The 25,148-nt window shown below is 45.3% G+C and overlaps 1 protein-coding gene across 1 annotated transcript in view; it reads right to left on the bottom strand.

Moving 5' to 3' along the window:
• rsrc1 (arginine/serine-rich coiled-coil 1) overlaps positions 1 to 25,148 on the bottom strand; it is a 185,189-nt gene that overhangs the window by 106,743 nt on the left and 53,298 nt on the right. Inside the window, exon 5 of the mRNA XM_041873836.2 lies at positions 4,061 to 4,097. Within this exon, the coding sequence (XP_041729770.2) occupies positions 4,061 to 4,097 (37 nt within the window). The remainder of the gene's footprint in view (positions 1 to 4,060; positions 4,098 to 25,148) is intronic.

The raw sequence follows: 25,148 nt of genomic DNA, 5'->3' as shown, positions 1-25,148 counted from the left end.
TAAACACGTGTATGTGACAAATAAAATTTGATTTTATTTGATTTGATTTGGCTCTCTTTCTCCATCTTTCCATCTCTCTCACTTCCTCTTTTCTTCTCCCTCTGGCTCTCTCTCTCTGCATCCCTCCCACTCCCTCTCTCTTTCTTTCTCTCTTATTCCTTCCCTCCATCCCACTCTCTCTCTCAATTATCTCTCCCTCCTTCCTTCTCTCTCAAGTGAGCTGGCGTCCTCATCTGGTTGGGAGGACAGAGGTAAGTGTTGAGTGTCTGACACAACACCACAGCAAGTACAGAGACCATACACAAACTGTACACACCCAGACATGCACCACGAACCAATCAACAGAATTAGGGATGTGGCCTGTGTGCTCCAGCCTAGGCTACCAGTCAGCATGGGTTCGAATCCGATCCACTTCCCTTCAGACTCTAAATTATTCTACCTTTCCTGTCTCCTCTTCACTGTCCTATCTCATAAACCATTAAAAAAAACATTAAAAAACTAAAAGAATAAGGGAATATGTAAAATTGCATGGCTGAATTTGGGGGCACCTGAATTTGATGTAATTCGCAAAACCGCTTAAAGTTGTTTGCTTCCCTAGATCGTCTGTAAATCAGAAAATCAAACTTTGGGTTCATCTGCTTTCGCAGTGCTGGGTGTCGTCGAGAAAAAAACATTAGCGTTTCATATTGTGGGTCATTTGCGTAGGATGGTTCCCTTAAGGGAGCGGACAGTGGTTTAGTATGCAGGGAGCACGGCTACGCTAGGCTAAGGGAGATGACTCTGACTGGCTCTACATCAAGAGTGCCATCACCCCCTTTGACCTCCCTCTATTATTCATCCCTCCATCCTCAGGAAAAGTGAAAAAAAGGCACCTGGAATCTGCTGTTCGTTCCCACCCAAAAAGTAGGAGAGGAAAACCTTTTCACTTTGTGGCATGGCACTCTGACCCCGGTATTAGAGAGTGAACAGAAGAATCTGGGAGATGTTGGACATAACATTTTTAGAACCGTCCCAGGGGTCTTTTTCAGGGGGCCCGACTGACTGACCTTCATGTCTTAAAGTAATGATGGACTGTCGTTTCTCTTTGCTTATTTGAGCTGTTCTTTCCATAATATGGACTTAGTCTTTTACCAAATAGGGCTATCTTCTGTATACCACCCCTACCTTGTCACAACACAACTGATTGGCTCAAACACATTAAGATGGAAAGAAATTCCACAAATTAACTTTTAACAAGGCACACCTGTTAATTGAAATGCATTCCAGGTGACTACCTCATGAAGCTGGTTGAGAGAATGCCAAGAGCGTGCAAAGCTGTCATCAAGGCAAAGGGTGGCTACTTTGAAGAATCTCAAATTTAAAATATATTTTGATTTGTTTAACACTTTTTTGGTTACTACATATGTGTTATTTCATAGTTTTGATGTCTTCACTATTATTCTAAAATGTAGAAAATACAGTCGTATGAAAAAGTTTGGGCACCCCTGACAATTTCCATGATTTCCATTTATAAATAATTGGGTGTTTGGATCAGCAATTTCATTTTGATCTATCAAATAACTGATGGACACAGTAATATTTCAGTAGTGAACTGAGGTTGATTGGATTAACAGAAAATGTGCAATATGCATCAAAACGAAATTAGACAGGTGCATAAATTTGGCCATCCCAACAGAAAAATCACATCAATATTTAGTAGAGCCTCCTTTTGCTAAAATAACAGCCTCTAGACGCTTCCTATAGCCTCTAATGAGTGTCTGGATTCTGGATGAAGGTATTTTTGGACCATTTCTCCTAACAAAACATCTCCACTTCAGTTAGGTTTGATGGTTGCCGAGCATGGACAGCCCGCTTCAAATCATCCCACAGATTCTCAATGATATTCAGGTCTGGGGACTGGGATGGCCATTCCAGAACATTGTACTTGTTCCTCTGCATAAATGCCCAGGTAGATTTTGAGCAGTGTTTTGAGTCGTTGTCTTGTTGAAATATCCAGCCCCGGCGTAACTTCAACTTTGTGACTGATTCTTCAACATTATTCCCAAGAATCTGCTGATATTGAGTGGAATCCATGCGAACCTCAACTTTAACAAGATTCCCAGAACCGGCACTGGCCACACAGCCCCACAGCATGATGGAACCCCCACCAAGTTTTACTGTGGGTAGCAAGTGTTTTTCTTGGAACGCTGTGTTCTTTTGCCGCCATGCATAACGCCCCTTGTTATGACCAAATAACTCAATCTTTGTTTCATCAGTCCACAGCACCTTATTCCAAAATGAAGCTGGCTTGTCCAAATGTGCGTTTGCATACCTCAAGCGACACCACTCTCCCGTACAGCTTCTCCTTGTGCAAAGTGCGCTGAATTGTTGAACGATGCACAGTGACACCATCTGCAGCAAGATGATGTTGTAGGTCTTTGGAGGTGGTCTGTGGGCTGTTTTTGACCGTTCTCACCATCCTTCGCCTTTGCCTCTCCGATATTTTACTTGGCCTGCCACTTCTGGCCTTAACAAGAACTGTGCCTGTGGTCTTCCATTTCCTCACTATGTTCCTCACAGTGGACACTGACAGCTTACATCTCTGCGATAGCTTTTTGTAGCCTTCCCCTAAACCATAATATTGAACAATCTTTGTTTTCAGGTCATTTGAGAGTTGTTTTGAGGCCCCCATGTTGCCACACTTCAGAGGAAAGTCAAAGAGAACAACAACTTGCAATTGGCCACCTTAAATACCTTTTCTCATGATTGGATGCATTTGTCTATGAAGTTCAAGGCTTAATGAGCTCACCAAACCAATTGTGTGTTCCAATGAATCAGTGCTAAGTAGTTTCAGGTATTCAAATCAACAGAATGACAAGGGTGGGCAAATTTTTGCATAGCCTATTTTTCACATCTGATTTAATTTCATACAACTTAATATTGCTACACTAAAAATCTTTGTCTGGACAATACCCCAGTACTCAGCTTTTATTAGAAAATGAATGGCATGCCACTGTGATCATTTTCTGTGACGACAGAGTAAATTATTATGCAGCCTCAGAGGGGTGCCCAAACTTTTTCATACGACTGTAGTACAAATCAAGAAAAACCCTGGAATGAGTAGGAGTGTCCAAACTTTTGACTGGTACTGTAAATGTGCCTCATTAAGTCATCACCAACATCAGAGGGAGAAATAATCTGCAGCCTCTCTCTCCTCATGCACACATTTCATCACCACATCAAAATGTCATTGCAAACTTTGTAAAAAGAACAAGGGAGCCAGAGAAACCTCCCAGAGCCAGATAAATCAGAGAGGGGGAGGAGAGGAGGGGGTAAATGAAACAGTAAGTGGCCGAGTGATATGAAAGTTCGGCCAGTGGTCCGAGTAATCCTTCTCTCTCTCTCTCTCTCTCTCTCTCTCTCTCTCTCTCTCTCTCTCTCTCTCTCTCTCTCTCTCTCTCTCTCTCTCTCTCTCTCTCTCTCTCTCTCTCTCTCTCTCTCTCTCTCTCTCTCTCTCTCTCTCTCTCTCTCTCTCTCTCTCTCTCTCTCTCTCTCTCTCTCTCTCTCTCTCTCTCTCTCTCTCTCTCTCTCTCTCTCTCTCTCTCTCTCTCTCTCTCTCTCTCTCTCTCTCTCTCTCTCTCTCTCTCTCTCTCTCTCTCTCTCTCTCTCTCTCTCTCTCTCTCTCTCTCTCTCTCTCTCTCTCTCTCTCTCTCTCTCTCTCTCTCTCTCTCTCTCTCTCTCTCTCTCTCTCTCTCTCTCTCTCTCTCTCTCTCTCTCTCTCTCTCTCTCTCTCTCTCTCTCTCTCTCTCTCTCTCTCTCTCTCTCTCTCTCTCTCTCTCTCTCTCTCTCTCTCTCTCTCTCTCTCTCTCTCTCTCTCTCTCTCTCTCTCTCTCTCTCTCTCTCTCTCTCTCTCTCTCTCTCTCTCTCTCTCTCTCTCTCTCTCTCTCTCTCTCTCTCTCTCTCTCTCTCTCAGCTCGAGGTATTCTAAGCCCATTCCGATGCATGTTCAATTGGGATGCAGATAAAAAAGATGGCTGTGAACAGTGAGGGGGATAGTGAGGGACTAGGAATTACAACTTACCAGATGTTCTAATGCTGCTTTGATGCTGGCGCTGTCCCTGCAACACAAGAACACATTTCCTCTTTAAATAAAGTGTGGGCTACGACTCTTTAAATAAAAAATGGTCTGCACAAAAGCTAACAACATGTATGCGCTCGCACGCGCACAGACACATACACACAGAGCGAGAGAGTCACACAGACACACACACACCCCACTCCATTCCCCCACCCCTCTCTACATTCTGGGTATAACTTTCATAATTGCTGTTTATCAAGTGGTGTTGTTCATTTGGTGTTTTAAAGAGAAAAGCATTTCAAAGGAGGCCTGTCTTCCTCTTTCACAGCCTGTGCTATCATTTCAATTCAGAGTGTTAGACAGGGAACACACACACAGGGAACAAACAATTGCTCTGGGCAACCAAAAGGTGTTGGCTCCTCTTTATCCGGATGATGATACCATTAGGAAAAATATAATACTCTCTCTGTGTGTGTGTTGTCATAGAGATAGATAGAGGACTCATTTAGCATGGATATTGCCATTGAGGGCTTCCACCATTTTAAAGTAGTCAACTGAGTGGAGATTCGTATGAGATGGGAGCAATCAGCCAATGAAGAAGTATATTTACTACATTAAAAGGGACATAGACTCAGTGGCGCTGCCCATGCTATCACAGATGCTATAATGGCACAGATACAAAGATGAGTGCTCTATCTCTATGGCCTGTTGTTCACACGCGTATCTGCCCTCTGATTGGCTTGAATGGTCCCACCTGATCTCGCCTCCTCCTGCCTGCCTTCCATCTATGAGGACATGTATTTCCATTGTTAGTGCGGTCACTCGAATATCTTGTCAATATAATAAACGATCTTAGATTCAGTTCACCCTATGCTGCTCCCAGTTCTGTATCCATCTTACTGGGAAGCACAGAGGAATGAAGCATGCCTCCCAAATGGCACCCTATTCCCTTTAAAGTGCACTACTTTTGACTAGAGCCCTATGGCTTTCCCTGTGGTCCCTGGACAAAAGTAGCACACTATAAAGGGATAAGGGTGCCATTTGGGATGCAATCATAGACTACATGACCAAAATTGGTCCTGATTGCATCAAAAAGGGGCTTTGCTTAATCAAAAGAAAAGAACATACACAAAGAAAAGGAATTCGCTTAATTGTTAACCTTACATAGATAGACAGGCTGATGATGTGTGTGTGTGTGAACTTCGCCGTGCTAATAACCGTATAACTACAGAAGGGGAAACGGTGTGCTTATTACTGAGGAATAATTAATAAGAAATGTATGTATTATTATGATCAGTGTAGCAGCATCCACAGAATGGAGAGGGGAGGAAGGGGGGGAGAAACAGTCGGTTTAAAAGAGCAAATTGGCAGTAAATAATAGATGCATTTTTGGCACATTTCAAAATTGTTGCAGAGGAAATCAAAAGATCAAGAGAAAGCAAACAGATCCCCCCTCGCTCTCCTCCCCCGCACTGCCCCCCTCTCTCCTGACAACCCATACGCTGGCCATGGCAGGCCTTTCGGTTTGTGTGTGTGCGTGCACATGCGAGTGTGTGCGCATGTGTGTGTGTGTGAGAGAGAAAAATAAGCGAGAGACAGGGAGAGAGAAAGAGGCTTATCGACAGACTTCAGCTCCTAATGTAGCCAGCAGCATCACAGTGTAAATCTACACCATCTCTAAAATTACCACTAGCCGCCTTGGCAGAGAAACTCAATCAAATCTCTTCTCTCTCTCTGCCAGCCTGTTGCCCCTCCTCCCTCATATCTCTGTCCCTAACCCCCTAACTCCTAATTGTCACGATGGTACCCCGATACCACCCCCCCCCACCCTCCTTAAATCCATCCCCGGCACAAAACAAAAGAGAGTTCCTAACGGCAGCGCATTTCAGGGGGGACCCTTTTGACTGCTGCACTCCTGGGTGAGGGCAAGACCCAACGCCCCCAAGTGGCACAAAGCTAATCTGCGATTTCTCATCTCAGCTACAACAAAAAGACAAAGCAAGGAATTTAGTCGAGTTGTTCATTACCGCATCAGTCACTGGGTGAGCCTGTATGTGACCACTTAAGAAAAACGTAATCTAGTTTTAATTACATTACATTGGCCGTAACACACCGCCTGCATTTTTTATACATGAGCTGCCGGAGAGGAAAGAAACCGGCAGACATTTGTTACCGCGGTGACAGTGTACTGTAATCCCCTAACGAAGCGCAATTAGCGGGAAACAATTTTACATGGAGCTGGAGCAAGAGCTGGGGCTGTCAAATCATGCTCCCACACTCTCACTCTCTTTCTATTTGTACTCTCTCCTCACTCTTTCTCCCTCCATTCCTGTACCTCTCTATCTCTGTCTATCTATCTATCTATCTATCTATCTATCTATCTACTGTATCTCTATCTCTCTAGGCATACTCGCTCTCTCTCTCCCCCTCAATGGCTAGTCCTGTCATGACTTCATCAATAACCCCCCACCACTCCAGTTCCCTGTCCAGCCCTGTCTGTCCATCCCAGGACCAAAGGGACAGCTCATTCCATTAGAGGCCTCTAGGCCACAGGGACACACAAGACATGAGGATCATGTTATTGGCAAATGAATACAGAACAAGCAGCACACAGAGAGAGGATTCACACAGGCCCCTTTAACCCTCTCTCCTCTCTTTTTCTAAACATCATATTCGCTGCCTCTCTCTTTCTCTTATCAGGTCTTTACGGACGCCTGATCTTTTCCCCTTTCCTTCCCTCACCACTCCATCCATCCCCCTCTCCCTCCCTCTGCCTTCAACATTGATTTCTGAATTAGGCCTGCACTATTAAATAATTAATATACTTGCCATGATTGATGTTTGCATTAGCCCAATATTAGGTTATCAATCAAAATCCACTTGAATGTAATAATATAGAAAAGGTGTCAGGGGCTCTTCATCCAATTTGTATTTGAGGCAGTGCATATAGTAATGTTGGTGTAACACAAGGCCGCCGAGATGGAAGGGGCTGGTTCTACATCCATAGGGGGCAGATTAGAGGAGGAGAAAAGAGGAAGGGCGCGAGAGAGAGAGAGAGAGAGAGAGAGAGAGAGAGAGAGAGAGAGAGAGAGAGAGAGAGAGAGAGAGAGAGAGAGAGAGAGAGAGAGAGAGAGAGAGAGAGAGAGAGAGAGAGAGAGAGAGAGAGAGAGAGAGAGAGAGAGAGAGAGAGAGAGAGAGAGAGAGAGAGAGAGAGAGAGAGAGAGAGAGAGAGAGAGAGAGAGAGAGAGAGAGAGAGAGAGAGAGAGAGAGAGAGAGAGAGAGAGAGAGGAGGAAGAAGGAGAGAAATATGAGGAGGAGAGGGAAAGGGAGACCGAGAGGAGAGAAAGAAATCGAGAGAGTGAGAGATGGAAAGACAGAGGGGTAGGAGCTGGCACTATGGACTCTACCCAGCACATGCTCGGACTGTCTCTAACGTTTAATAGTGGTTTGTTTAATGTTATTTTAATAACGATCAGCGAGACATAGTGTAGGCGTGACCTTGTGACATCACTTCCCCTTTAGGTACCCTTATAAAACCGATCAGGTACAGCCACACTACCGTAACACATACACACAGTATGACATACTACGGTTGTAAATTCCGGTAACTTTCTGAAAATTCCCAGGTTTTCCAGAAATACCGGTTATTAGATTACTTCTGGGAAAGTTAACTCTTCATCCATAGATTGTCAGATATGCTTATTTGATTGAATAGCATATTGAAGAGCCAGTCTACATTAGTTGTGAGCTAGACGTGCCACACACAAGTACTACACTGAACAAAAATATAAACACAACATGCAACAATTTCAAAGATTTTACTGAGTTAAAGTTCATATAAGGAATTCAGTCAATTAAAATACATTCATTAGGCCCTAATCTATGGATTTCACATGACTGGGAATACAGAAAAAAAAGGTAGGGGTGTGGATCAGAAAACCAGTCAGTATCTGGTGTGACCAACATTTGCATCATGCAGTGCGACACATCTCCTTAGAGTTGATCAGGCTGTTGATTGTGGCCTGTGGAATGTTGTCCCACTCCTCTTCAACGGCTGTGCGAAGTTGCTGGATATTGGCGGGAACTGGAACACGCTGTTGTACACGTCGATCCAGAGCATCCGAAACAAACATGCTCAATGGGTGACATGTCTGGTGAGTATGCAGGCCATGGAAGAACTGGGACATTTTCAGCTTCCAGGAATTGTGTACTGATCCTTGCGACATGGGGCCGTGCATGATCATGCTGAAACATGAGGTGATGGCGGCGGATGAATGGCACGACAATGGGTCTCAGGATCTCGTCACAGTATCTATGTGCATTGAAATTGCCAAAGATAAAATGCAATTGTGTTTGTTGCCCGTAGCTTATGCCTGCCCATACCATAACCCCACCGCCATCATGGGGCACTCTGTTCACAAAGTTGACATCAGCAAACCGCTCGTCCACACAACGCCATACACGCTGTCTGCCATCTGCCTGGTACAGTTGAAACCGGGATTCATCCGTGAAGAGCACACTTCTCCAGCGTACCAGTGGCCATGGAAGGTGAGCATTTGCCCACTGAATTCGGTTACGATGCCGAACTGCATTCAGGTCAAGACCCTGGTGAGAACGACGAGCATGCAGATGAGCTTCCCTGAGACGGTTTCTGACAGTTTGTGCAGAAATTCTTCAGTTTTGCAAACCCACAGTTTCATCAGCTGTCCAGGTGGCTGGTCTCAGACGATCCCGCAGGTGAAGAAGCCAGATGTGGAGGTCCTGGGCTGGCGTGGTTACACGTGGTCTGCAGTTGTGAGGCCGGTTAGACGTACAGCCAAATTCACTAAAACAACATTGGAGGCAGCTTATGGTAGAGAAATGAACATTCAATTATCTGGCAACAGCTCTGGTGGACATTCCTGCAGTCAGCATGACAATTGCACGCTCCCTCAAAACTTGAGACATATGTGGCATTGTGTTGTGTGACAAAACTGCAAATTTTAGAGTGGCCTTTTATTGTCCCCAGCACAAGCTACTTGATATGCCACACCTGTCAGGTGGATGGATTATATTGGCAAAGGAGAAATGCTAACTAACATGGATGTAAACAAAGTTGTGCACAAAATTTGAGCGAAATAAGCTTTTTGTGCATATGGAACATTTCTGGGATCTTTTATTTCAGCTCATGAAACATGGGACCAACACTTTACATGTTGCTTTATATTTCTGTTCAGTATATAAATTAGAAATAGAGATAATAAATATTTCTCCCATTCAGTATCTGACCTAGGTAAGTAAAAGCAGAAGGGAAACACTAGGGCTTTTGATTAAAAAGACAAAGAGAAAGAAAAGGAAAGTAGAGGAAATGTCCAGCGAGTAATGAAAGAGAGAGAGATGAAGGGAGCAGAGCAAGAGAGAGAGAGAGAGAGAGCATATCCAATTGGACAACCCCGGCAACAGAGCACGCTGCTCTCGCAAAATCAGTAAACCAACAGCATCGAAGGAAAGCGAAGGGAAAAAAGAAAAAAGCATTGTCCTGTGTTTGTTCCCGTAAAAAGGATCATTATTTACCTTTACTTAATTACGCAAAAGAGGCCAAACAAGTCAACGTGTTAGAAAGAGAAAGAGCTCCATTTAATGCTCGGCCCTTTTGCTGCCGGGCCAATATTAGCAAATTGGAGATGTCTGGCGTATCCATCAGCTGGAGGGATAGAGGGACGACTAGGAGTCTGTCTGGGGGCTGAGAGGCTCCAGCTCTGTCTTAGTCTGATGTCTGGCCCTGTCAGCATCATTAGCCCACATCTACATCTCTCTCTCTTTCTCTCTCCCTTTCGCTCTTCTACATCTAATCCCTTTCTCCCTCTCTCCCTCTCTCTCTCTCTCTCTCTCTCACACAGATCCTATATCATTTCACCATAACTACATACTGTATCACTTATCTCACTTTTAGATCTCCCTCTCTAATCCTAGTGTACATCTCGCTCCCTCGCTCTCACGTCTGCCTGAGACCCACAGCTTCTTGTAGCACACAATTAATTAAAGCCGGCCTTCTAGATGAATTGTCATCTGTGGTCAAGTTTCAAATAATTGCATTAGGTCTTCAGGTTTTTCTACCTCGCCTCCTCTCTTTCTCTCTCTCACGTATTCCCCCTACTTGACATGGCGGAGATGAATACTGAATGGAGGCGACAGAGGGACTTGAGGTGCAAAGGAAGGCAAGTCATTTGATTTTTCCAGGGCTAACAGAGGGGTCCATTAGCCCAGTGCTCATCAGCCATGCATTATCCTAGTGCTCCGCTCTAAGGCCTCCTCAACCTCCTCTGGCTGTCGGACTTAACCCTTTCACCAACACAGCAGACTGGCCGTCTCAGCCATATTCCTGAGACTGAAGATAGAGAGTTGTCCTCAGAGACACTGGGAATGGATAGCAAAATCAAAGGGTATACAGAGCACGCCACTCACAACTAACCAAACAGTAGAATGCTAAGCCACACACAGCTGTATAGCTGATTCAAAGCTGTGTAGACGTGTGTTCATACTTCCTACACACTCTACACTCACCATCAGTTAAACACTAAACAACCCACTACACAAAGTAACCACAATGTACCAATATCACCACACAAGGCATAGCTTAAAAGCAATAAACTTGTCACCACGAGACGGGGTACCCTCCACAAAGACAGACGCAGAGCGACAGCTCCTAGAAAATGAATGGGGGTGAGTGAGCTGACTGCTGTCAAATATCAGCGAGAGAGAGAGAGAGAGAGAGAGAATGAAAGTAAGGGTGACAGACAGAAAAAGAGAGAGTGAGGAGAGGCGACGGTATGAAGGAGAAGAAGACATCATATCAGTCAGAGCGACGTCGCACCTCGTCAACCAACCGTGTCATTGAGCATTCATATGTTGTTAGACGCCTGATAAACACGGCAGGAATAGGTATTAAAGGAGAAAGAGAGAGAGAGATGTGTGATGGAGAGGAGACTTATCCAACCGACACAGGGTCCACTGATCAACTCTCTCCTCGCATTCAAGTCGTCTGATGCATGTTAGTGAATGCAGTGTATGTTTGTGCGTGTGTGTGTGGTTTGAATGGAATAAATTGACAGAGGGCTGAAGGAGGTTGCCACTGTACAATAAGATGTGAACGACTCCGCTCGACACCCAATCCCTGATTGGCATCTCTATAGCTCCGTTTGAACTGGTCCCCACCAATTGAAACTGTACTCCTGTGCGTATACACACAGAGGGAGTAGCTATTTTAAACTGTTGAGAGGTTAGGGGAGGGTGGGATGGAGGGGCAGAGAGGTGGGGTTAAGATAATGAATGGTAGGGCCGGGCCAGGGGCTGTCACTTGTCCCCCTCTACAATAGAAGCACAGACAAAAGTCAGGGGTTCTGTCCCAAATGGCACCCTATTCCCTTTATAGTGTGCTACTTTTGACCAGAGCCCTATGAGTCCTGGTCAAAAGTAGTGCACTATATATAGGGAATAGGGTTCCATTTGGGACTCAGAGGATGTTTTTAATCAGATCAGGACGCCCCCACCCCCCGCCCCCCTGACACAGAGTCACACCACCTCTCTCCTAGCTCACTAGACACGATTTACTACTTTTAGCATAATCCCAAAAAGCATAATCCCAAAAAGAACTCCATTAAAAGTGGGGTAACCCATTCTCCACTTTATGTTGCTCCCAAAAGAGGGTTAAGTGCAGTCAATAAAAAGGGGGGAGGGGGAGAAAAAGAAAAGATGAGCTGTAGGATTTGACTGATTTAATGGCCGTCTGCCTCCACTCCACCCCTACACCCTCTCCAACCCACCCATAACAGAGCTGGCAGAAACCAGGGAGTATTGAGTAAGGATTTAGGGAGTAAGGGTTTAGGGAGTAACGGTTTAGAGTGTAGGGAGTAAGGGTTTAGGCCCAAGTTACTTTGTGACAAATGGAGTTGTTGAAAAAAAGCTTACCAATAGAATTTGAGTTAATTGAGTGAGTGAGGAGTTAGTATTAAGAGTTTAGAGGGAGTTTAAGAGTGAGCAGGTCAGTGAGAGGGTTAGAGAGAGCGTTACCAGGGGAGACCTGACAGTCCACTCAGGTAATATCTGATAGTTCACAGCACATTAATAGTTCAGCGAAATGAGGGGAGCGCCGCTTAATAATTAAGCAGGATCATAGCCCTGCCTTACAACTTAGATAGATGACTGCTCCAGGGTCAAATGGGTAATCTTCATCATTATCACCATCATCATTATCACCATCATCACCATCATCATTATCACCATCATCATTGTTAATATCGTCATCATAATCATCCTCTTCATCTATACTAGTATCTCATCTTTCGTCAGTTTCTGAATACCCTCCCATCCTTCTAATCACTACCTCTACTCAAAGTGTAACTTCGGCACTGTTGAGGCACTGGTGGATCTCAGAACACAGCCACCAACATTCTGGGAGCAATGCAACAATGTGACAAAAGAACGCTCCACATGCCAAGCTGAGGAGAATATAGAGGCAGAGGTCTATCCCAATGAGCCAGGAGGCCAGTGTTTCCCTCTCCTTTCCCTCTGTATAGGAGACGGTCGCATAGTCACAGTAGAGCCCCATTGAAAAGCCACTGTGTCACACAAATACTGCACACCTGGGAGGGGGGGAGGGGGCAGCCACTGATTAAACACTCACCAATCATAAACCCAGACCGAATCAGCACCCCTGGACCGACTCACATATTATTCACCCCAGACCACGGAGCCACAGAGAGAATAGACCCATCCTTTACTTCATCAGTCCATTGGCTCCATCTCAATGGTGGTAGAAGGAATTTCATTATAAAGCTATGTTTTAAAGAAAATTGACTTCTTTTTAAAGCAAAGGATGGGGAGGAGGAAGTGGGAAGGACAAAGAGCAAAAAAGACAGAGATAGAAGGAAGAGAGAGACAGAGGAAGAGAGAGAGCAATCAATTCCCCCCCCCCCGTTCCTTCAATAGCCAGAGTCCTTTTCATGTCACCACAATTAGAAACTTTGACTAATCAGAAAGAAAAAAAACTCTCCCTATTATGGAACGAGAAACAATGCCACTCTCTCACTCCCAAACATTTTCTCCTCCCTCCAAAAACTACTCCATAGATTGAAAATACTTCTCGTACACAAAGAAGAATGTGCGTGGTACAGAGGAGCGGAGGGGACGCTTCGTCGTATTGAAATCACATGTGGAAATCTTTTGGCTTGCGTACGTCGCAGACCCCAGAAACTGATGGGGAACAATGGTGCACCGAGCACAGCATCTGTCATGGTAGAATATAAAAAGATGATCTTGGCACAAAATGAAGAAAGAACAAAAACAAAATAAGGAAAAAAGGAGGTGAGGGAAGGAGGGGAGGGGAGGGAAGGAGGGGAGGACTCTAATTCATTTGCAAATCAGGCCCCACCGTTCGGCTTCTATTTCAGGCTGCCGGTGAGTGCCAGGAGTTAACAAGTAATCAGTTTCAATCCTTCCCTTCAATTGTACACTACACCCTCATACGACTCTCTACAGGGGCAGAGGGGGGAATAGCAATCTGTCTGCTGAGGAAGCGTACACGCACACCTTAACGCACAGACACACAAACAAAAAAACGTGACGTGCAAACACACACCTTAAAACACATAGGACTAGTATGCCTTGTACAATACGCACTGACACACACGCACAAAAGATGGAGACAAGGTGACATAAGGGGGCAGTAGATGAAGAAAAACTGGTAGCTGAAAGGATGTGACGGTGTGGATGCAGGGAGGGATAGAAGAGGAGAAGTCCCTGAACAGAGGTGTTCTTGGCCTGGTGTCTGCATGGAGCCGCTGCCTGAGAGCCTGAGTTGATGACTCTCCTGCTGGGTCTATTCTTCTCTTCTTTTCACTCTCTGTCTCTTTCTGTCTCTCTCCCTCCTGACCTGTGCGGGCCCGAGGCCCTCTGAGGCCCCTTGTCGAGGAGCGTTCATTCTCCTTCCCCTCTCAGTAATCTGGCGTCTCCAACAGCATGGTGCTACTGTACAACCTGCCACACAGCAACACTGCCACCCCCCGCCTTTCTCTCTGCCACTCTCTCTCTCCCTGGTCAGCTAAACAATACACTAACCTCAGGTCTACTGCGTGCGGGTGTGTGTACAGAACTATACACACACACCTGATTTATCCCAGCAGGCCTGACCGGCTGAGTGACTAAGCAGCGCTCGGGGCGATATTGTTTCGTCTATCTGACTGACGGACAGAACAAGTGAAAGGAGAAAAAGAGAGACTTATGGTCACTGCTTAGTGCATGCACAGCGGAGAGAGAGAAAGGCATCGACTAGGTCCAGATGATATGAATAACAATAAGGCTGAGAGGCGAAATGAGGTCTCTCTCTCTCTCTCTCTCTCTCTCTCTCTCTCTCTCTCTCTCTCTCTCTCTCTCTCTCTCTCTCTCTCTCTCTCTCTCTCTCTCTCTCTCTCTCTCTCTCTCTCTCTCTCTCTCTCTCTCTCTCTCTCTCTCTCTCTCTCTCTCTCTCTCTCTCTCTCTCTCTCTCTCTCTCTCTCTCTCTCTCTCTCTCTCTCTCTCTCTCTCTCTCTCTCTCTCTCTCTCTCTCTCTCTCTCTCTCTCTCTCTCTCTCTCTCTCTCTCTCTCTCTCTCTCTCTCTCTCTCTCTCCCTCCCTCCCTCCCTCCCTCCCTCCTCCCTCCCTCCCTCCCTCCCTCCCTCCCTCCCTCCCTCTCCCTCTCCCTCTCCCTCCCTCCCCTGATAACCTGCAGACCGCCGGGCCCCCACCCGGCCCACTGAGTGAGTCAGGCTTTGTGGCCACTTATCCTGGCTGTACACTTGTAAGGGAGAGCCGGGATAATCACCCTAATCTAATTAGGGTTAAAGAGGGCCATGACTGACACACCGCGCCGTCCAGCCGACACCTCCACTGGCCCAAATCCTGTTTGCATCAGAAAAATAAGGTTGTCATATTGATTATGCAAACGAGGGGCTAACGGGTATAGCCCCTGTCACTACCGGGCTCTCCTGCCAGACGGCTGCAGCTGACAGCGGACTAGCTGGGCAGCAGCGGGAGGGAGAGAGGGAAAGATATGGAGGGAGAGAGGGAGAGAGAGAGGGGGATTAGCCAGTCTGGTTTAGTGGCCAATTTGTGTGCTCTATCCCTCTTGCCCCCGTTTGGTAATCTGTTTTCTTGTCTAAAGAAAGTCTATGTAAAGTCTATGTTAACCTATTGCAGTAGAGAGAGTATAGGCTATACAGTGGATTGGGGAGAGAAAAGTCGTTTTCCAGTCGTTTTCCCCTCCATCGTGATGGAGATTATAGTAGGCCTATATGTGGCTGTTGGTCGGGAGATAAACTCAATACAAAGCAGATGTATCACGCTCTCTCGTATTACCCCCACAAGCTTCATTAACCGCTACCCTTTGTCTTTCTTTCTTTCTTTCTTTCTTTCTTTCTTTCTTTCTTTCTTTCTTTCTTTCTTTCTTTCTTTCTTTCTTTCTTTCTTTCTTTCTTTCTTTCTTTCTTTCTTTCTTTCTTTCTTTCTTTCTTTCTTTCTTTCTTTCTTTCTTTCTTTCTTTCTTTCTTTCTTTCTTTCGTTTCTCCTACAATAGAAATGATAGCCCCTCTTTCAGTAGTAGAATGATACGTAAATACGATGAAAGAAGTCCCTCTTCACTAATCCAGCCAACCAGGGCCCTGTGACTCCGCTCCCATACAATCACACAATTAGCAATTAGCCTTAGTTCGTTCAAACACTGCGGCTAATTATCCCTGCTCATGTGACTTTGAGTCATCTTTGTCTTATTAGAACTGATACATTTGAAGTAGAATAGACAATCGAGAAGGAGATGTAGAATTATTATTTATTTTATTTTTTTTGGGGGGGGGTACATGCGTGCGTGTGTGTGTGTGAGAGAGAGAGCTAGAGTGTAAAAAAATAGAGCGCTATAATGAGAGCGAGTCTGTGCGAGATATGGCAGTAGGCCTGAGGTTAGTGTAGTTCTTAGCTGACCAGGGAGAGAGAGAGTGGCAGAGAGAAAAGAGGGGGGTGTCAGTGTTGCTGTGTGGCGGGTTGTACAGTAGCACCATGTTGTCATTACTGAGGGGAGAACGAGAAACCCTACATCCCAACCCGAGCACTCCGTTCCGCCACCTCTTGTCTCTTCGCCCTCCCACCCCTACGGGAGGGCAGCGCCCCTCAGCCCAGTTAAAAGCTGTTCTCTGTCCTGGCACCCCATTGGTGGAACAAGCTTCCCTCTAAAGTCGGGACAGCGGCGTCCCTGCCCATCTTTCGAAAACATCTGAAACCCTACCTCTTTGAAGAGTATCTTAAATAACTCACGGCACCTCCGTAAATGTACTTAATAGAACTGTGATGTGTTGTCTCACATAGCCATCTTAAGATGAATGCACTAACTGTAAGTTGCTCTGGATAACAATGCCTGCTAAATGGCTAAAATGTCAAAATGTGAGAACGAACAACCCTACATACACAGTCATAGAGATCCTGTAATTGTATTCTATATGCAATTCTATGCACAAAGTAGTGTAAGTAAAAACAGAAGGAGGGAGCTGGGCTCGGTCTCTCTCAGTCTCTCTGAGGCTGTGTGTGCGGTGTTGCAGTAACTCATGCATGATGACACCTAACAGACAGAGCCTGTTAATAATTCTGCCTGCCATCCAGCTCACCGCTAATTGCATTCATATAACGTGCTAATCACCACAGACAGCACCTTGTAAAAAGATGATGCAGATCAGCTCGTGTGTGGGTGACGTGCAGACTTACACACGGGTAAACAAACACACACACACCCACCCAACACCTGGGATAGGGTGTGTACCTGATATTCATGGTCCATTAAGAAGGTCCAAAGACTCCAGACTGCGTGTGTGTGTGTGTGTGTGTGTGTGTGTGTGTGTGTGTGTGTGTGTGTGTGTGTAAGTGCATGTGTTCTGCTCACTCACTGATGTTGTCAGGTGTCATAACACCAGCTTTTGCTTAATTTATCAATTTGATTCATTTCTGTGTGAAATTGAAACTTTGCTGATTTTCTGGCCCTGTGTTTTCCTTAGGGAAATAAAACCGCTGTGTTTGTGTGTGTGTGTGTGTTATGGTGACGTTGTCCAAAAAGGGCTCACCTAGACCAATGTCTGAAGTCTGTCTACATAAGCAAATGTATACATAAGGAGAAGTAGGTGAATTATGTCTCTCTTGATTAGGGAACTGAATCACATTTATAAACTTCATACTTTCCCTCCAAAAATGTATAGCTGTGAATGGGAGAGGGAGCGAGGGAGAGGAAGAAAGAGTTGGGAAGGAGGGAGGATGAAGATGAAGAACAACACCCTAGCATCAGCACAACTCTATTCCATCTCATATTTCATTCACATCCGACTATGAGATCAAACTCTCTCTCTTCTCTTCCCTATCCTATCAAACCCTGTTCCTAACACTCCCCTCAGTCCCCTCATCTACCAGAGAAACCACAAACCAAGGGGGGCCAGTTGGGAAAACCTATCGCTTCATAAAGCACTGCTCCGTTGATATCCGACGTCTCTATTCCGGGCCGTGTAATATTCTGTCACGCGTTTGTGTGCATTAGCGCTGTTTTATCACGCAGGAATATGATTTCATATGTCCCGCTGTCAGAGCAGAGTAGAATTGATGAAGTCAGGGGTAAGTATGTGTGGTAGAATAACTCTATTAGTGGATCCATCAGGACGGGAGGAGAGGAGCGGAGAGGAAGAGAGAGAGGGAGAGAGAGAGAGAGAGAGAGAGAGAGAGAGAGAGAGAGAGAGAGAGGGGGAGGGGGGTGATAGAGGGAGACAGTGTACAGGCAGAGAGAGCTGAAAATAAAATAAATCTAAACTTGAGTGGGACTGGGTATACGATACGGAGAGAGGGAGGCAGGCTTCATAAGTTGAATGTGCGTTAATGTTCAGTAACAGCCGTGTGTGTTTGTGTACGTGCGTGCTCTGCCACTGAAATGAAACAAAGGCCATTTGCTCAACAGCAATAAACTGGGACTCCCATATACTCACACTTCGGTACTTACACGATACACAAGTTACTTTGGTAGACAGCTGGATGCAGAGTTGCTGTGAACAGAGTGGATGTGATGGGTTCGGGTGTATCTGTGCATAATGTGGGTTTGCGCACGTGTGTGTGTGTGTGTTAGGGATATGACAAATGGAAAGACATTTTTGTATACGTTTTCAGTTAAAACGATAAGAAAAATGCATAGAATTCCATGTGAATTCACAATGCAGCTGCACTGCTGCCAGCAACAGATTGGGTCTCATGGAGCATCCCTTTCAGATGGTTAAGCATTGCACCTGTACTACCATTACTGTACCTCAATTCCACCTCACAAAGTTTGCATTTCCTTCTCGTTTCACTTGTCAAAGTATTGCCGTACAGTACTTCTCTGCTGTCGCTGGCCTTTCTCTGCAATTTTTCCAACTGTTAATGATGATGACGTAGTGGTGGAGAGTCGACTCCAAAATAACTGATTCCTCGACTCCCGGTGTCGACTCCAATTTCAGAGTGTCAAGACTCTTTAGCTTCAGTATTTTTGGAACCGAGGAGACTGATTAGTTGCTGTACTTCCGAGAACACAAACTTTAATAGCGAGCTAGCGAGGGACGGAGAGCGAGGGGAGGGGCACAGTATAGGCAGGTCGGCCACCAGGCAGACAGTCAGAACCCTGCACTAGGCCTATCTATCGGCAATCAAAAGCTGTATCTCGCAATGGAATGCTGTATCTCGCAACTTCAGTAAAGCAGGGCCTATCATCAATGAATAATCTAGGATACTGAGATGAGCGAGATGCAACACTTCACTCTCACACAGTCACACACAGCATTGCAGAGGCTTTAGATGAGCCTCGCGCTTCAACGCTCTTAATTGTTGCAGAAATTGACCCACTACGCAGTTTACTTTCTGCACCTACGATATCGCAGAGTCTACCTTTAAATTACACAGCTTTCCTCTAGCTAGGCTATAACATGGAAAATAATATGTTTTGTGATAACTGCACTGTGATTTTAATTTGGTGCGGGGAAAAACTCAAAAACATCATTTTTCGGTTAGGGATATTTCTTACCGCTAAGGATTCCAATTTCGTTTAATCGTTTGAACGTTCACACCCCTAGTGTGTGTGTGTGTGTCTGCGTGCTCTGCCACTGAAATGAGACAAAGGCCATTTGCTCAACAGCTGCGACTCCCATTCATTTACTCACGTGTTTGTACTTACAAGTTGTGTGTTTGTGACTGCATGCGCGTTACGAAATCTATTTTCCCCCCTCTTAGCTCTGTGTAGACTAGCATTGCATGGCTACTAAGCCAAGCATAGATACACCTGTTGTATGTCTGTTTACCTACAGGTGATTCTGTACAAACAAACTTTGCAATGAGGTAACTCACTCACAAGCACAAACGCGCGCACACAACAGACTACAGATTATAACGCCTCACTACAGTGAGGGAAAAAAGTATTTGATCCCCTGCTGATTTTGTACGTTTGCCCACTGACAAAGGCATGATCAGTCTATAATTTTAATGGTAGGTTTATTTGAACTGTGAGAGACAGAATAACAACAGAAAAATCCAGAAAAACGTATGTCAAAAATGTTATACATTGATTTGCATTTTAATGAGGGAAATAAGTATTTGACCCCTCTGCAAAACATGACTTAGCACTTGGTGGCAAAACCCTTGTTGGCAATCACAGAGGTCAGACGTTTCTTGTAGTTGGCCACCAGGTTTGCACACATCTCAGGAGGGATTTTGTTCTATTCCTCTTTGCAGATCTTCTCCAAGTCATTAAGGTTTCGAGGCTGATGTTTGGCAACTCAAACCTTCAGCTCCCTCCACAGATTTTCTATGGGATTAAGGTCTGGAGACTGTCTAGGCCACTCCAGGACCTTAATGTGCTTCATCTTGAGCTACTCCTTTGTTGCCTTGGCCATGTGTTTTGGGTCATTGTCATGCTGGAATACCCATCCACGACCCATTTTCAATGCCCTGTCTGAGGGAAGGTACATGGCCCCGTCCATCGTCCCTTTGATGCGGTGAAGTTGTCGTGTCCCCTTAGCAGAAAAACACCCCCAAAGCATAATGTTTCCACCTCCATGTTTGACGGTGGGGATGGTGTTCTTGGGATCATGGGCAGCATTCCTCCTCCTACAAACACGGCGAGTTGAGTTGATGCCAAAGAGCTCCATTTTGGTCTCATCTGACCACAACACTTTCACCCAGTTCTCCTCTGAATCATTCAGATGTTCATTGGCAAACTTCAGACGGCCCTGTATATGTGCTTTCTTGAGCAGGGTGACCTTGCGGGCGCTGCAGGATTTCAGTCCTTCACGGCGTAGTGTGTTACCAATTGTTTTCTTGGTGATTATGGTCCCAGCTGCCTTGAGATCATTGACAAGATCCTCCCGTGTAGTTCTGGGCTGATTCCTCACCGTTCTCATGATCATTGCAACTCCACGAGGTGAGATCTTGCATGGAGCCCCAGGCCGAGGGAGATTGACAGTTCTTTTGTGTTTCTTCCATTTGCGAATAATCGCACCAACTGTTGTCACCTTCTCACCAAGCTGCTTGGCGATGGTCTTGTAGCCCATTCCAGCCATGTGTAGGTCTACAATCTTGTCCCTGACATCCTTGGAGAGCGCATTGGTCTTGGCCATGGTGGAGAGTTTGGAATCTGATTGATTGCTTCTGTGGACAGGTGTATTTTATACAGGTAACAAACTGAGATTAGGAGCACTCCCTTTAAGAGTGTGCTCCTAATCTCAGCTCGTTACATTTATAAAAGACACCTGGGAGCCAGAAATCTTTCTGATTGAGAGGGCGTCAAATACTTATTTCCCTCATTAAAATGCAAATCAATTGATAAACATTTTTGACATGCATTTTTTTCTGGATTTTTTTGTTGTTATTCTGTCTCTCACTGTTCAAATAAACCTACCATTAAAATTATAGACTGATCATGTCTTTGTCAGTGGGCAAACGTACAAAATCAGCAGGGGATCAAATACTTTTTTCCCCTCACTGTATCGTCTTCATTTGGGTTTGTGTATTTCGTTTTGTCAGAAGATGCTCGGTGCCCTCTCTTCCCCTCCATGTCTTTATCCTAAGGGACAATTTCAATGTCATTATTAGGAGCGCACTGGTGTAATTAGCAGAACAGGGCTGGAGAGCGGAGTGGCCAGCTGGGAGATCATTACAGCGGGGCCAGACTCTTATCTACCTACCCGTCTCACCCCCCCCCAACCCCCCGTCCTACGTTACAATCACCCACCTCACCATCGGCCCAGTCCACTATCATTTAAAGATCTCCACAAGCCTGGGGTCCAAAAGTGTTTAAAAACTCTCAGTGTCTGTCCGTCCATCATTCACTCACTCAGCTTTATCATAAGACATCACATGCAAGCACACATGCACACCAGAGTATGTGAGCGGAGCGTGCCCAATTTGACTGGAGCGCGGAGCGAGATTCCCAAAGGCTGGAGCGTCGGCTTTCCCGCCCGCTCCAATTTCGCTCCAGTAGAGCTCCAGCAGCGCTCACTTCACCAGTTCAGGGCATGCCCGGCCCAGCATGCATTTGTAGTCTACTTGTGTGCTGCTAATAGCCCCTTGCTATAGCTACAGTCATTGGAGTTCACTAAATATTTTCATAAAGAAACTGATAAAACGCACAGGTGCTAAATCAAGGTGACTTACAAAGATGAGGACCAAGAGCAAGCGAGGGAGTGCGGTGATGTAGTGTCCACAACTAAATAATCATTGTGGAATCTGAAAAGACACGCATCCCAAAAGCATGATGGTGTACTTGCTAAGTGGACATGCTAAAAGAAAGGAACGAGGTGGGTAGATAACTAAGTGTGTCATTGTAGCAAAGTATTTATAAACAAAAAATCTGATCTCTTAAACGTTTCGTTCATTTTCGTTCTATTATCTATACAATAGGCCATCATTGATTTTGGCCCAATAGGCCTGGCATATTCCCACGTTCACGGAGCTTTCCGTTTTGATTGGGTTATTTTGCTTAAAAACCTTTAAGCCTACCTATAGAAAAATAAAAAATAAAAACTCTGCCCAGCCTGGCAAGAGGGCCAAAGGGGTGTTTAGCATCCCCAGTGGCTCTGCAAGTGTGGAGAGGATATTCTCCGCTGCTGGCTGGCTCTCCCGGCACCATCGCATGAAGCCACAGACTGGCCAAACTCGTGTTTCAAAAAATGAATTCAAAGGCACTAATAAGTAATTTTTTGTTTAATTTGTATTTAATTCTAAGTAAGTCACAACCTATATGCCTAATTTATAGACTATAATGATTTAATACAACTAAATGTTAAATACTGAGAGCTTTAAGTCCCTAACAGCCTGATGTGTCGCACTTGCAAATTCTTAGGCTCCCTGTCTGGCTCTTGACCTATTTGGAGTGTTTATATTCTGTTTCATATGACATGTAGCCTATTTGAAATGATGTTCGCTTCTTCCATTCACATTTTCATGTTTATTCAAATACTTTTCCTTCAAAGCTATATGGTTTAGTTTGAATATTTAAAAACCAATTGGTAGGTCCAGGTAGTCACAAAAATAGATGGGTGTTGCTTAAAGCGGCTGTTGTTTTTTCTGTGAGCGCGGCGTGGATTTTAGCGGAGTAGTTGGAAAGGACATGGAGCACCGCACCATTAGCGATGAGCAGGATTTCCAACTCTGATACACACACACACACTGCCGCTGTGAGAGGATAGTCAGTATCTGGCTAATGGACAAGTAATGAGGCTTGAGGCCTTGAGGTATTATACTAGTAGCAGAGACATAGCCCTGTCGATCAACCGCTAGCCTACTACTTCCTTTGTGAATTTACTGCTACACACAGTATCTCACAGTGTGTGTGTGTCTCACAGTATGTGAGATACTGAGGACTAGTGAGGATGCAAAGTGCACGTGAGAATAATTAACTGAAGCACGCCACACACTTATTCACCAATAGATGTTTCACAGGACTTGCAAACACTATAATGAGCAGAGTATTTTGATTTAGGTGTCTTTTCGTTTGCTTTGATGCCTGGCAATATTATATTACAGGAAGAATAAACTCAAGCAATAATCATTCAAAAATGTATAATGGTAAAGAGAGTACTGATAATAATAGCTTGATTGGTGTCACATCATGTAATATAATGATGGTATGATACCAGCTAGTATAGTAGCTAATAGATGGATTGGTGTGATGATGATGGTGATGACTTGCTGTCATCCCTGTCGTCTCCTGTGGTGAACTCCAGTGTCTCTGCTCTTCCTCGAAGCAGCAGAGTTCCAGCAGTGACAAAACTGACAGGTGGATCAAAGTCCCTGCTAAGCAGCTCCAGGTGGCTGTTTAGAGGTGTCGAGCATTTTGGCGTTTAGTCCCTCTTTAACCCACTCATTTATGGATGTTACACGTTGCTCCGTAACAAGCGATAAAGTGTTTCAAGGCATATGTAAAACAATGCTTTCACTCAGGGTTAGGTTGTTTCTTGTTTTTGACAGCCTAGCACCTTTTTCCTCCTCTTCCCACTCTCGATTATTAGATCCTGAGCAGGAAGTTATGATAATTTCGACACAAGCGCGCACGCACTTCACACCTGCACCTCCTTCCGCCCCTAATTTGCATCCAGGTTGCCGTGCCGGGTGGTGGGAGAGGAGCGGTGTGATGCTAGGCGGTGCGCGTGTGTGCGCGGAGGGCTCGGCGGTGCAGCCCTTTAGAGTGTCTGTCAAGATCAAAGACGTCCCCTTTCAGAACTGCCGGCTGCCTGGCTGACACGGAGCCGTGTGTGGTGTTGTTTTCATTAAACATTTATCACACTCCTAGTATGACAGCAGGCAAATTGGTGCTCGGGCAACGTATTTTCATGCAAAATGTTGCCTTTCACACCAGTGGCAAAGGGTAAACGGGTGATTGTTGAGGTGTGTGAGTGTGTGTCTATGAGTGCGTGTGTATGTGTATTGTGTGTGTGTGTGTGTGTGTGTGTGTGTGTGTGTGTGTGTGTGTGTGCGTTGGATAGGGCTGGGCAATATGGCCTAAAAATCATATCTTGTTTTTTTTCAAACTTATGGGCGATTCACGATATATATCTACATTTTTTGTATGTTATCTCTAAATAAGCGTTGTTGTACAATTAAAGATCAAATACAGTGCATTTCAAACAGTCAGCAATAATCTAATGAATTCAGGGCTTGTGAAGTTATACCCAGGCTAAATATAAGCCTTCCACAACCATAAGACCCTCTAATAATTTAATTATTTTATCAAAATAGTTTAACCAGCTTTTTTTTTGTGCAATGCAAATAGTCCGGGTAGCCATGATTAGCTGTTCAGGAGTCTTATAGCTTGGGGGTAGAAGCTATTAAGAAGCCTTTTGGACCTAGACTTGGCGCTCCGGTACCGCTTGCCGTGCGGTAGCAGAGAGAACAGTCTATGACTAGGGTGGCTGGAGTCTTTGACAATTTTTAGGGCCTTCCTCTGACACCGCCTGGTATAGAGGTCCTGGATGGCATGAAGCTTGGCCCAAGTGATGTACTGGGCCATACGCACTACCCTCTGTAGTGCCTTGTGGTCGGAGGCCGAGCAGTTGCCATACCAGGCGGTGATGCAACCAGTCAGGATGCTCTCGATGGTGCAGCTGTAGAACGTTTTGAGGATCTGAGGACCCATGCCAAACCTTTTCAGTCTCCTGAGGGGGAACAGGCTTTGTCGTGCCCTCTTCACGACTGTCTTGGTGTGTTTGGACCATGTTAGTTTGTTGGTGATGTGGACACCAAGGAACTTGAAGCTCTCAACCTGTTCCACTACAGCCCCGTCGATGAGAATGGGGGCGTGTTCAGTACTCTTTTTTTTCCTGTAGTCCACAATCATCTCCTTTGTCTTGATCACGTTGAGGGAGAGGTTGTTATCCTGGCACTACACGGCCAGGTCTCTGACCTCCTCCCTATAGGCTGTCTCATCGTTGTCGGTGATCAGGCCTACCACTGTTGTGTCATCTGCAAACTTAATGATGGTGTTGGAGTCGTGCCTGGCCATGCAGTCATGGGTGAACAGGGAGTACAGGAGGGGACTGAGC

The sequence above is a fragment of the Coregonus clupeaformis genome, chromosome 5 (assembly GCF_020615455.1).
Source record: "Coregonus clupeaformis isolate EN_2021a chromosome 5, ASM2061545v1, whole genome shotgun sequence".
In the NCBI taxonomy this organism is placed as follows: Eukaryota; Metazoa; Chordata; class Actinopteri; order Salmoniformes; family Salmonidae; genus Coregonus; species Coregonus clupeaformis.
This window is presented reverse-complemented; position numbering and strand designations above follow the sequence as displayed.